The sequence below is a fragment of the Phalaenopsis equestris genome, unplaced genomic scaffold (genome assembly GCF_001263595.1).
Source record: "Phalaenopsis equestris unplaced genomic scaffold, ASM126359v1 Scaffold000224, whole genome shotgun sequence".
Lineage (NCBI taxonomy): Eukaryota > Viridiplantae > Streptophyta > Magnoliopsida > Asparagales > Orchidaceae > Phalaenopsis > Phalaenopsis equestris.
The window spans coordinates 1,500,383-1,514,768 of record NW_018164666.1 but is presented as its reverse complement, the minus strand read 5'-3'; the positions used below and the strand labels follow the sequence as shown (position 1 = coordinate 1,514,768).

Sequence of the window (14,386 nt, the reverse complement as noted above, 5' to 3'; positions counted from 1 at the left end):
AACCCGAAGGTCGTCACAAAATACCAATGGGTCGCACGACCATATGACGAGCTGACTGACTTAAAGACCGAACAAAGGACATCCGCAGAACCTTTCGAGTTAAAGATATTCATCTAGCGGGAAAAAACGGACCAAGGAACTTTGATAGAAACACCGGTGAAGCCAGGCTAGAAGACCACAGGCCGTCATTACGTGGTTCGTCTGGCTAAGAGACAAACAAATGGACCGAGCAAATGCGGGGTCACCCCATTAGTGAAAGGTCATTTTGTATAACATATCATGTAAATCATTTAGTAACCCTAAGTCTCTTTCTGTAGGAAGATGTCATAAAGGTAATTGTATATATATGGTACTTCCCATGCCTGTAAAAAGAGAGCCCTTTCATGAAGAAAAATGCAGACACGGTGTTCTACAATTCATTCCCTTCTTTTACTTATCCTACGTTTTTTATTCCTTGGGCGTGATTCCCGGACGTCTTTTGGTTCAACATATACAATGTTATTAAGCTCCATTTTTTTAATTTTTCTTGCATCACTTATTCTCTAATTTTTATTATTGGGGCATTTACATATACACATCCCATTTCCAATCAATCTACATATCTAACACCTACAATTTACATTTTACATAAATTTATACCACCCAAAACTTTCATATCACATAAAAAATACCCGTTACCACCATTTTAACTTTCAAAAAGTGAAATATACCTTTTCATGCATGGATAAAGTGCAGGGCATGTATGTAAAAATTGAAATTTATGCCTTAGAGATGTAAATACACAAGAAGTGAGAGGTATGTATATAAGTCTTTCTTTATCCATAATTTCATTTTATCATTTCCAAAATTAATATAATTTTCTCTCTAAAAAACTGGCTAATCCTCTTAAATCAATCCCAGACTCCTATATATTCTATTAATTAGTTAAATTCTTGCTCAATCTCTTACAATGCAGAGAGACAGAGAGAGAGAGAGCATAGAGTGCAGAACATCAAAATTACACAATAACCTTGTGCATATATAACATGATCCCAATCACATCAGCATTCATCATTGATGGACTCAACATTCAAATAAGGCACATGCACCAACCTGATGATAATTTAAAATGTGGTTAACATAACCTCCGTCTTTAATCTCTGACAGCAGTAGACCAAACACAGTCCTAAACAATAACAAAAAGAGAAATTAAATCCCTAAACTAAGCTTAAGTAAAGAGATTATGCTAATTAAAAAAACGTTTTTGTTAATTTCTCTCCGAAGGTGTCGGCCTTGACTTGCTAACAGAAAACCAGTAAGGCAAGCAAAGCAATTAAGAATAATGGTCCTCCTGTCTTGCCTAAAAGGAAAAACAAGGCTTGGTGACGTGTGTCTTAGGGGAGTTCGGCATATATTCATTTAAATACATTTCAAATGGAGGAAGAACGTATGAGACTCAAGTAGGTTGTTGCACAATTTTTATTTTCCTCTTAATGGCATTCTAGGCCGGCAAGTAAGAGATTCTCTCATTAATACTCTCGTCTCTCTCTCTCTCTCTCTCTCTCTCTCTCTCTCTCTCTCTAAATTATTACGTCCAAAGTCCGGACGTAGAGATATGTCCGGAGTCCAATGAATCACTTTCACGTGGAGCTGAAAAAAAAAAAAAAAACTCATTTTCTTGTGATACGACCCTGTAACATGGGGATATTTCTCTCGTGTTATTCCCCATTATTCAGATGTTATTGTGGTGGTATTGATATATTATTGTGTTATTATAATAATTATTGTGTTATTATAATATCTATAATATCGGAAATATTCCCAAAACACAATAATACATGAATATCACCACAATAACACATGAATAACGCAGAATAACACCGGTGAATATTTTCACGTGGCGTGATTTCATTGGACTACGGATATATCACCTTCGCTCTCTCTCTCTCTCTCTCTCCCCTCTCTCTCTTTCTACCCCCTCTATCCCCTCTCTCTTTCTGTCTCACACACACATACCCACAATCTCTCTCTCTCACACATTCACTCGCTCAATGCAATAATTTTGATGTGTGAGATGACGCAACCAAATGTGGTTGCTTCAATTGATAGCTATCTCATTTGACCTTCTTTACACCTTACATGCATTTTGCTAATAAATTTCTATACATATATATGTACGCTATAATGAGTCTATTGCAAATTGATTAGAATTTGGGTGACTATCTCAGAAAGTTTAAGCTTTAACATAATTACAGGATCATTACGAGCAAATTTTGTGCATTATTTGAAAGACAATTTCAGACTAATTTATTTCAATGATTTTGAATCATTTAAAGAAAATAATCAAATTTGAACGGATAAACAAAAGCAGAACCACTATTCATTTTGAGAGTAGGCAAAAACCCTAAATGTATGATCTAATTAAAAATATAATACTTTAAACTAAAAGAAAGTAATTAGCTATTAAATATGTTTTAAATATTAATAATTGCAATCTATCATAATGTCCAACTAATAGATAAATATTGGTTTAATCCTTTTAAAGCTGCTCATTCAATGGATATACATGATGATAACATAATGTTTTCATATTATTGTTTGACATATAGTAATTTTAATAGCTATAAAACAATAGCCTTTTTAATCTATGTCATATGTTGTCATTACCATCTTTTTAATTTTAAATCATGAAATAATATTTAATAATACTATAAACAAAATAGCAATAATTTTCTATTTTACTCATCTCATTTTCTAATTATTTTAACTTATTTAAATTAATTCAAATTTGGCTTAAATTCAAATGACCGAACACAAAAAAAGATCTAAACTCTCTATTTTTTAAAAATCAGACCAAACAATTATTTTATCATGCAAAATGTTCTCAATATGGACATTGTATATTAAACTTATAAAAATGTAATGATTAAATAATTATTATATGGAAATTTATATCATCCAAATCTTTTATAACACACAATAAGTAGCATTATTTAACTTCTAAAAAGCGAAATGCATAATTTCATGGCATACATGTAAAAATTAAAGTGTAAGGGTTATATGTGTAAATACATGTGATTTAAGTGGCATTTAAGTAAAATTTCCTCAAACCATTTGAAAGTGAATATACAAAATTTAAGCTTAGGTATTAGATATGTAAATACATAGGAATTAACTAGAACGTATACATGTCAATTGCTTGAGCAACTAGAGTTATTGTGTGGGCAGTTTAGTAACCTTGGGTTAGAAGCTATTCTAACCAATTGCAAGTTGTTATGTTCTCTTGATGAGCCTATATGACATTACACGCAAGTTGCAAGCGAGGTTTACTATGACAAAATGATGAGCAATATAATATCATCATTATATAGTATATGATATGAAAATATGACATTAAGATTATATAAAATCAAAATCAAGATGAAACTAACAAAAGTTACAGTTTCTCACACATACAAGATGGTGCGAGATATTGTGTCATGTAGAAGCCATGCTAAGCCATGTAAAGTGCTCTTGGGTTATTCTGTGATGGGAGATGAAGTATATGAGGGAACAATATTCTTCATGGGCACTTTTATACATAAACACATAATTCTTATGTGTTTGCATATCTTACGCCCACAATCTAATAATTACTTATATAACATACAAAATATTATTAATCTTATATTTTTTAAGTAAGATTCACATTTTCATGCATATGGCTTGATATAGTTATCATATTAAAATGTTATATAAATGAACATTTCAATTTTTGGTGTTAGATATATAAATATTGATGAATCCTTTCAGGATGTAAGGTCATATATTATCTGTAAGTTCATACAATCTGAAAATGATCATGTTTTAGAAAGAAGATGTGGAAGAAGATAATGGATGTGTTACTAGAGCTCGAGCTCTTATCATTTTCTTTTGAATCTTCTGGGGAGGAAGAAATGATTTTTGTGGTGGAAGGGTACATAACATACCCCTCAACCCATGCCACCGATACATAAGAAAAAATATAGATGAAGGTTATAAAATTACATCCCATACGATACCATGCATGTCCACAATGTCTTGATGAAAAAATTGTTATGTAGGTGCCAGACATCCATAGGAGAACGGATGAACGTATGCACTTTAATTTAATGGTGGACTTCTTTGGTTGGCCCCAGACTAATTTGAACACTTCAGCAGATGGGTTCAGTTCAACCATTTCGACAGGTGTGTTCAGTTCGACCACTGTGACGTGGGTTTAATTTGACCACGTCAGCATGTCGGTTTGAATCAAGAGTACTCATGTAGAAGCCTTGCTTGGGTTTATGACCGTTTTTGGGTATACAAATGTATAAAAACTATCTGGCATGTATTTAAATTGATCATATATTGATAATCATCGCTTAGCGTAAGCATTATAGGTTGACTTTATAATACGATACATGATCTGTTAAAACGAATATAATAATGTTGTATTATTTGATCTTCAAAACAGATAACTCCAAATAAATAATAAAATTACAGAAAAATATATTAAAATAGCAATAAAAAAAGAGGCCTTTGCAAACATACGACCGAATTCCTATGTATTTATATGTCTACCACCTAAACTTTACTTTCTATATTTTTTCCACCCAAACCATTTGAATCACATAAAAAGTATCACTATTAAAACCCTTACAAAATGAATTACTGCTAGTGTGGAGCCCGGTCCGATCGCTCTTCGCTCCCGCCTCCCTATGCCGATCGCGAAACTCCTGCTCCTTTGTCGCGAATCGTCGCGACATCTCCTGCGACCCCTGCTGTTACGCGAACCTCTCCCGCCTCAGCTTGCGTTTCCCGCCTTCGTTCGTGTCTCTCGTCTTTCCTTAGCCCGGAAGCATCGCTTCGCCTCCTTTTATCTTGAAAAGGAGCGACCTCCTGTAGTTTATAAGTCACGTTTTTTAGTTCTTCTTCGGGTTTCCTCGGGAAAGAGGAAGAGTTCTTCGGGCTTCCTCGGGATAGAGGAAGAGAAGTGCAAGCAGTGTGTGTACTTTACAGAAAAAAGAAGAAGAAGAAAAAAAAAGAAGATTGTTCTCCCTTGACTTCTTCTTGGCGAGTTTTGACAGAAGAGAAACTAAGGTTATTTCTCTTGTAAGTTTATCATCTTCGGTTTATCTCGGTGTAAAGTTTTCTTGAATGTATCTCGGTGTAGAGAGAGAAGAAAAGAGAGAGAAGAAGAGATAGCAACGAAGAGAGAGATTGCTCTTGTAAGTCGAAACGATCAACTAGTGTAAATTCTTCAAGTAGAAAATCCTCTACAATTCCGTGGACATAGGCAATTTGCCGAACCACGTAAATCTATGTGTTTCGCTGTGTTAATGTTTTCTGATGTGAATTTTCTTGTTATATTTTCGCTTCGTCAAAGAACACTCTCATATCACAACAATTGGACAATTACACGTTTTTATGCAAAAATAATTTGGCATATATTTGTAATAATTAAAATTTTAATATTACATATATAAATACATACAAATTGAGTAGTATGTATGCAAATCTTAGAAAAAAAATATATTTTTTTTCAAATTTAATTTGTCAAACGGATAACTCCAAAGATACAATAACATTTTTTTTAAATTGTGGACCTTTTGGGTACAAAATGTCAAATTAATTAACAAGAGGATTTTTATACAATATTGCTTGCATTTTTTTTCATTATCCAAAATTCAACAACCTAAACTTACCAAAAAATTAATCAAACTACATTGTCATAGGAAACATGAAAGAAAATTAAAATCAATATAAAAATTGAAATGAGACAAATTAAATAGAAAAAAAAACATATAATGAATCAGCATGACGTGGACATCTAAGAGCAAGAACACTAGAGGCCAAAATAGGGTTGCACAAGTTCTTCAATAAAGTCATAGTATTAATAGTCAAATGTGAGTATTTGGTTGGTTTGGATGGATTGATTTTAAAATTCGTTAAATTGATTGCAACCGAAATTGGAAATCTGACAAATTGAATCAATCAAAATTTTATAAAACCGAACAAAATGTTAATTCTGTTTAAACGGTTTAATTTTATGCTAACGAAAATGTAATTAGTGGTTGGAATTGGGTTATGAATGGACATCAAGAATTGCATATATTACATATATAATATTGATTTAATCTCATGAATCTTCTATTTAATATGGAAATTTCAAAATTTTGATTTGTTTGGTTAAATGAAACTCAAAATATAACTAATAACTAAAAATCGAATATGAGGTTTTAAGAAAATAAAAAATCAAAATGTGTTTTTGAAACTGAGCAAAATCAACTAAACTTATTCGATTCCGTCCAGTTTTTTTTGGTTTTTTAGCAAATAGTGCACAACTCTGATTAAGGGCTCAATAGGGTTAGAAAATTGATCATAATGAGCTCATTTGTGGCCCAATTTGAATCATTAGGGTTTGGCATATGTGAAATTGAAAGTGGTTTAGCCAAAATTGGCTTAAGGATATAAAGCACACTTTACTACAAAATCATATTAATGGAGGTTTGTTGGGAAAAACTATTCTGAAAGAATCTCTTTATAATTTCACCGTGAAATAGGATCACAAGATTCGAGAAAACCATAACAATAAATTTTAGCATATAAGCAAATCAAAACAATCAGAAAAATACACGAGAAGTTACGTGAGAAAACCCGAGAATGGGGAAAAAATCACGAAGCCCCATCACCACAAATTCACTATGAAAATCATATTGTTTTACAAAAGAATCACACACGTTTCTTCTATAAGCTCCTCTGCAGCAAATCCTTATATAACATGACCCCCCATAAGGGTCATTAAATGCATGTTATTTCTTTTCTTAAATTGGCCTATCTTTATTAATTCTAATAATGGTAATCTGTGTCATAAATTAGAGATATAACCACTATTAATAGGTAAAATGCCAAAATAGTCTCAAGGTTATTTAGATGAAGACCTTGTAATTTCAAGTGTATAACGTGTCAAATAAATTCTTAGACTTTGTTGATATGGATAGAAATAATCTCCATGAAAGACTATTTCAACCGATGTTAAAAGAATATGAGACTAAATTAATATTTTTATAGACTTCAAGATTAAAATGACCTATAGCACATAAGGGACTATTTTGACACTTCTCTTATATTAATATATCAAGAAACAATAAATGTATAATAACCAAAGAAGCTTAACACTTCTTGATCCATCTCAATTATCCTCCTCTCAACTCTCTTCACTCTCTCTCTCTCTCTCTCTCTCTGTCCTATATTGATTTGTATTCCATCAAAACAACATCAAGATCAAAAGTGCATATTGTAAATAAATATATGACTTTATAGTAAACGAAGTCCTGTTTTATGCTCATGTCAAAAAAACTAACAACAATGGAGGTTTGATGTTGTGGTGCTTTGCAAGTTATCTTGACAATATAGTGCATACTTGGTTGAAAAAGTGTTAAGCCACTTGGTTGAATAATGCAATATGAGTGATTCTAATTGCAATAGAAAGACTTGAAGTTCACTTGTACCTCGTCGGCGAGCACCCTCCCCTGTACCTCGTCGGCTTTCACTGTCACCTCTTTTACGCATTACGTGTTGGCCTTCTCGTCGTGACTCTATTAACAGTGTCATTCCTATAGTGCTTAAATGCATGACACATTGGTTGCAAACAAAGTGAAGAATATCACTATATTGGATTTCCTGCACTGTCATCTAGTTATGAAAATTTTTTTTACAAAATTATTACAAATTAAATAATTAAATTGATTACATGCAATACAAGAGCAACAATGAATATATCAGCACCCATTAACAGTTAGCTTGTAGTTTTCAGTTCATGGTATTAAACAACTTTTAGAATGTTGCATGGATAGCTACAAATTTGACCTTCTCGTTTCTCATGATCTACTTCATGAATTAACATTAAATTGCAATAATTGGTGTAGCTAGTAGTTAGATCCGGATACATTTAGCTAACATCAGAACTGGTGATATGAAAAAATAAAGATCATATTATCACTATTTTGAAACAAAAAATTAAAACAAATATTAAAATTTTTTAAAATAAAACACTTCCCATACGTACGCTTTGATGTGATCATGACATTAAAACTGGGATAAATACATGTCGGCCGTCTGAAACATTGATATTTATAAATGAATCACCCAGGTGATGTAAATAACAAGTTTCGGAGGGTCTGTCTGTAATTGCCCCAAAGAAATATCAACCTTTATGTGTTATATATATAAATACATAAGAATTGAGTGCTACATAATGTTCCATAACATATCTCAAAATTAACCAAAACAAACTTCTTTATTATTCCCTTCACCACTTTTCAGACAAAAATAATCATCTATGATTTATTCATATTACCTTTTTACAACATTCTATGTTTCATACATATCCCACACATCACAATATAACCTTTCCATCATCTATGACTAACAAATGCAAAAATAATACAACAAATCAGAACAAACTGTAATCCTCTTCATCTGCCAACAAATCACAGAAACAATAAGCAATCAAGCCACAAAATAATTCAGTAACTGAGAAGAACCAAAACCAATTGAAGTTCTTGTACTATACATTTCCTCATCCGCACCCCTTGAAGAAAGAAATCCTTCCTGCACATCTGAATGCTGCAAACCCAGCGTGAGAGACACTCTGCCGCCATTGTTGTACATTTCGAGCTCATTCACCATATAGGTCAGGAGCCTTTGATTCATTGGCTCAGTTTGAAAACCGGGAACTTGAGCGGCGGTGGCGGCATTAGATTGTGATATCTGGTTCAGTTGGCTTGATTGATTGGTGTGGCATCTCTCATTTGGAGAACTTTGTTGGTTTTCCTGTGCATTCTTGCAGAGTTCATCTATGTATATAGCTGCCATTTCGGAGGAAGAATTTGAATTTGTGTTGTTCTCGCCAAACTCTTCTTTGTAGATATCCTCGACCATCGGCTTCCAAAGACGAACGCGGGCGTTGATGAACCAATTTGAAATCTATCAGAGTTGATTCAATGTTTGAAGACTTTCAGTTCTTTCTTATGGAGGGAAAAAAAAGAGGAGAATTGATCATTTAAAGAAAATGTTTTGCAAAAATGACAAGATAAAAGTGGAAGTTTGTTGTTTTTAGAGAACCAAATAGTCGGAGTTCTTTTAGTCCCACAAATATAAAGTAACAATTTAGTCCCACACTCTTTTAATAGGGGCTGAAATAGTTCAGGTAAACAGTCACGAGACTGTTTTGACATTGCTCTTTTTATTGAATGTTGAAAGATTGATTGATTGAAAACATACCTGACTTCTTGTCAAGCCAGTTTGTCTTGCTAACATCAGTTTTTCAGAATCATTTGGGTAGCTGAAGAAAGAAAAAGCACACCACATGACAATCATCACAACATAATACACAGAAAATACAGTTCAAAAATCAAGGAAGAATGTTAAATGTGGTTTAGGAGAGATACGGATGAAGAAAGTGTTCGAAGAGCCAAGCTCGTAAAATGGAAACAGAGTTCTCAGGCAGCCCTCTCTGAGGCCTCCAAGCATGTTGTGGCATCACACCAAGCTGCTGCATGACCTTCTGCTGCCTTATGTGTTGATCAATGTTGCGAAGACTAGAAATTCCGCATCCTCTTCCATTGGAGCCATCTTGCTCCCCCAGAAGCTTCCGCGAAGATCTGATTTGGCTGCCGATGGTGTCTCTGAGGCTGCGAAAATGGCGAGAGATTGTTTGAAGGGCAAGAGAGGTGTAAGGTTTTGCAGCACCGGAGCCTGCTATTGCATCAAAAGATGAATCAACAATTTGCATTTCGTTGAAGTATTGCTTGTATCTCCTATCCACCTGTGAAGGAGTCGAAGAAAGCAGATTAGACAAATAATCAACAGAGAAAGCTACACTATATATATATTGACATATTGTATAGCCTAAAAAAATAAGGCCTCGCCGAGTAGAAGAATTCGCCGTCGGAGACATGCCACAGTTGGGCCAACTAACTCTTGCCGGCAAGCCAACTTAGGCTGGCCACCTCCGAGCAGGACAACTTGGGTCAACCACCCAACGCTAGCAAAGATGGATCTGGACTAAATTACCACTTGCGACCCCCCCACCCAAACAGGGGCATATATATAAATTTCCCCTTTTCTCTCTATAAATAGGGGACAACTTGGATGTAAATGGAGTCCCTTTAGACTCTCCCTCCCCCCCCTTATAAATTGCTCTCCTTCACCCTCACATTGCAACCTCATTTGTGTGAAATAAAAGAGGTTGCCGAACACGGAGACCACCTCTCTTCACTCCAAAAAACAATGTCTTGTATAGGAGAATAAGAAAAAGATAAGCACTCTCTTTATTTTTCATTAAAGAAGAAAACAAAAATATTAAAAGGGAGGAAGAAAGAAAATATAATAATCAAATCTCTCTCTCTCTCTCTCTCTCTCTCTCTCTCTCTCTCTCTCTCTCTCTCTTCATGAGTAAAAATAATTTTTTCTACCTTAAGGTAGCATCTCCTTCCAGAGAGCATTCCAAAAGAAAAATAAAAATAACTCTCCAAACCTGTCATCTGGGACAAGCATTCTAGAGATCTCACTCTTGACTTGAGTCTCTCTTCAAGGATCAACAAACAAAGCTACTTCTCCCTCTCGAGAAATCTCCAAAAACCCATTCTCAAAGCTCAAGTCGTAAGAGGCTATGAAGGTGGTCCCCTGCCTCAAATAAACAAGATTTGCAAGAGGTGCGAAGAAAATCATCCCACTAGGATGCTGAATCGAAACTATCCAAACCCTTAGAAAATATAATGAAATTGAACCACTTAAAATGTACATTTGGAGAGTCAACAGACAAATTCATATGTTAACTTTCCTTGAAGGTATAAAAGCAAACCCGGACAAGATCCGGACGTTGATAAATGTGCACCCCTCACGGAATACCAGAAAAGATCAAAAACTACTGGCTAGATCACAACTTTGAGCCAGTTAATTTCGAGGTCAAGCGACATGTGTGACCTTCTTTAAAACTCTCCAAAAAAGCCAAAAGTTTCAGGTGGAAAGATGAATTCCAACAAGTTTTCCAAAACCTAAAGGGTTCTCTAGCATCATCGCCACTCCTCCAAATTCGAAAGCCTAATGGGGAACACTCTTTGTACTTAGGAGTGGGAACTGAAGCGATCAGTTCGGTACTGATCCGGGAAGAATCAGAGAAGCAATTCCCAGTCTACTATACTAGTTGTATTCTCCGTGGAGCGGAGGTCAGGTATTCGATTATGGAGAAACTAAAATTTGCTCTAATTGTGTCAACCAGCAGGTTGTGACTCTTCTTCCAAACGCATCCCATCCGGGTGATTACATATCATCCGCTAAAGTCGGTGCTTGCCTGACCAGAACATTTCGATCGACTACTCAAGTGGGGAGTGGAACTAAGTGAGTTTGATATCACTTACGTTCCTCGGACGGCTATTAAAGCACAGGTAGTCACAAATTTCCTGACAGACTTATCAAAACAGGAGAAGCCGGACAAAGAAAGTCAAAGAAAACGATAGAAATGGCGAGGATGGTGCCTCAAAAAGAGACGGAGCGGGACTAGGGCTTGCCTTCCAGCGGGAGAACACTTGTATCATTCAATGGTTGTGGACTTCGATGTGACAAACACCCAGACAGAATTCCAAGCCCTGATCGCCGGCCAGTGTCTGGTCCACAAGATGGGTACCCAGATCCTTGTTGTAAAATCGGGCACATAGCTTGTGGTAAACCAAACAAACGGGGAATTTGAGTTCAGTCTATTTGAGGTTTTCAATACTTTATTGCTTTCATTAATGATCACACCAAAGGTATGGGTGTACTTGTTGAAACACCTAATGCAGTTGAGGTGTTTAAAAAATGGGATGTCATGGTTGAAAATAAGACAAACTTGAAGTTGAAGTATCTCAGATCAGATAATGATGATAAATATCATGATCAAAGATTCAAGAACTATTGTGCATCAGAAGGAATCAAACATTAGTTCACAGTTCCAAAGAAACCACAACAAAATTGTTTGGCTAAGCGTATGAATCTAACCATCACAGAGCGTGTCAGTATGAGGTTGTATGCAGGCTTGTCAAAATAGTTTTGGAAGAATCAATGAACACACTTTGCATTTGCATTCACATTTTTTGCGTTTGGGTTTGTGTCCTCACAAACTTTTCTCTCACATTCACACATCATGTGAACGAATGGCTAGCCATCGAGCTGACCCATCGTTCAATTCTCTCCAATGGGAATTGCATACTTTCACTCCCTACGATGCCTCTCTGGATAGTCGTAGTCACTATATGCATTACACACCGATCACTGTCTCCATAGTACACTCACCCCTCCGGGTCACTGTCTCCATGACATACCCACCCTCTGGGTCATTGTCTCCACGATACACTCACACTCCAAATCACTGTCTCAACGGTACACCCACCATTCTAGGTCACTGTCTCCATGGCACCCTCATTCTCGGGGTCACTGTCTTTACAGTGCAGCCACTCCTCTGGGTCACTGCTTCCACGACACACCTACCCTACGGATCACTGTCTCCACGACACACCCAATCCTCTGGGTCACTGCCTCCACGGTACACCCATCCCTCTGAGTCACTGTTTTCACGGCATACCCATCTTTCGGGTCGCTGCCTCCACGGTGCACCCACCCCTTTGGATCACTGTCTCCATGACACACCCATCCTCCGAATCACTACCATGGCACACCCATCTTTCAGGTCACCATCTTCATGACACACTAACCCTCCAGGTCACTGTCTTTACGGTACACCCACCCTTTGGGTCACTATCTTCACGACACACCCATCCTCCGGACCACTATCTCCACGACACACCCACCCTCCGGGTCACTGCCTCTATGACACACCTACCCTCTGGTAATATTGCTTTCACGCACACCCATTCTCTGAGTCACTGACTTCACGACACACTCATCTCCACTTGTGTTTTATGTTTTGCACGCATCATTCGACACTTGTCGGCGTGTTTGTCATTAGTGTACGCATTGTATTCTAATGGTGAATGTTTGTCATCATTCAATCACTTTGCATTCACATGTGTTTTTCTGATTGTCTCTATGACGAAACTAGCTCGTTGGCTAAGTAACTCTCTGTTAGCTATGACAAAGCAACTAGTATTGCCCACGGGGATGTCTCGGTGGACAATATTAGTTATGTTAACATGATTAACACACGTATATTGTGCTAAGGTTCCAAGGGGTCTAATAGGTGTCACTTAGGCTTTTGTTTTTTAGAAACTATTTTAAAAGTATAAAAAAAATTAATTTTTTTTTTGTTATATCTGCATCATACATTCAAAATCTATTTTGAGATTAATTGCATACTTAGATTTGATCGTAAGTGAGGTCAATTTTTCAAAAGCTTTTCAAAACTTGCATCTAGTGGCACCTTTTAGAATCCTTAGATCCTTATAATAGGGTCGGTGACGGCAACCCTGTCAAAACATACTCTAATATGCTGACATAATCCTGCACTCACTTAGATGTTGTTAGGACACTACGTTAAATGATGTGCTAAACTAAGGACTAGAATACTAGGTATTTTTTTCGATATCTTGGATATGGTTATGTACTGATTTGGTTGCCCTGGCTAGGCATATGCATGGTAGGATATTAGGCTGGCCTTCTTGTAGGAATCATGCCTAAAATAAACACCTCACGTATAAGAGGGAGGAGCAACGTAATGATTATGACTAAATTTTTTCTGCAGGTGCTGCTTAGCTCCTCCCATCAGCCATGGTTCATATGAGTTACACGTTTCTTGGCTTTCCCACTAATCTTGTTTTCATGAAGGCCAAGTCTTCTCTGGTTTTATGTACTTTTAGAGTCCTTAGGAGAGTCTTGTATTAGAAATAAGGTACGGACACGAGTTCAGAGGCGCCAGACAGGCAAAACAGTGTGATGGGGACTAGGAGCTCTTACTCATGTCTCATACCTTAATTCTAAATCATATTGATATATAGAATTAGGACTAGGTATGTACTTATGCGGTATCAGGCCGCCTTTTTTTGTTTTTGGGTTATGTCGCCGACCTATCAACACCGACCAGTTATTATTTTATATTTGGTTTATTTTTGTTGGGAAATTAGGGCAAGAAAAACAGGAATCGACACAAATCCAAAAGAGCACAAAAAGATTTAATGAGGTTTGGCAAAGATGCCTACGTCCTCGGGAGCAGAGCGACGACTTTCTTTTAATATTCAAAAAAGAGTACAAAATACATAAAATGGGATAACACTTAGGGTTAAATACAAACATATTTATAATGCTAGACAGAACAGTAAAGGAAACCTTGGGTACAATATGTAATTACCAAATTACTACTGTACCACACCCCCAACCCACTGTTAACCTCACTTTTGGTTGAGGTCTAGAAACT

The 14,386-nt window shown here is 36.1% G+C and overlaps 1 protein-coding gene across 3 annotated transcripts in view; it reads right to left on the bottom strand.

The window, feature by feature from the left end:
• Positions 1 to 8,290: 8,290 nt before the first annotated feature.
• Positions 8,291 to 14,386, bottom strand: part of LOC110023410 (BEL1-like homeodomain protein 7) — a 24,766-nt gene continuing 18,670 nt past the window's right edge. For 2 of the 3 annotated variants that reach the window (XM_020722816.1, XM_020722818.1), the window contains 3 exons: positions 9,432 to 9,808; positions 9,265 to 9,325; positions 8,291 to 8,967 (listed from right to left, as the gene is read on the bottom strand). In XM_020722816.1, coding sequence (XP_020578475.1) covers positions 8,491 to 8,967; positions 9,265 to 9,325; positions 9,432 to 9,808 — 915 coding nt within the window. In that variant the 3' untranslated portion in view covers positions 8,291 to 8,490. The remainder of the gene's footprint in view (positions 8,968 to 9,264; positions 9,326 to 9,431; positions 9,809 to 14,386) is intronic. The other variant, XM_020722819.1, reaches the window with a different exon arrangement.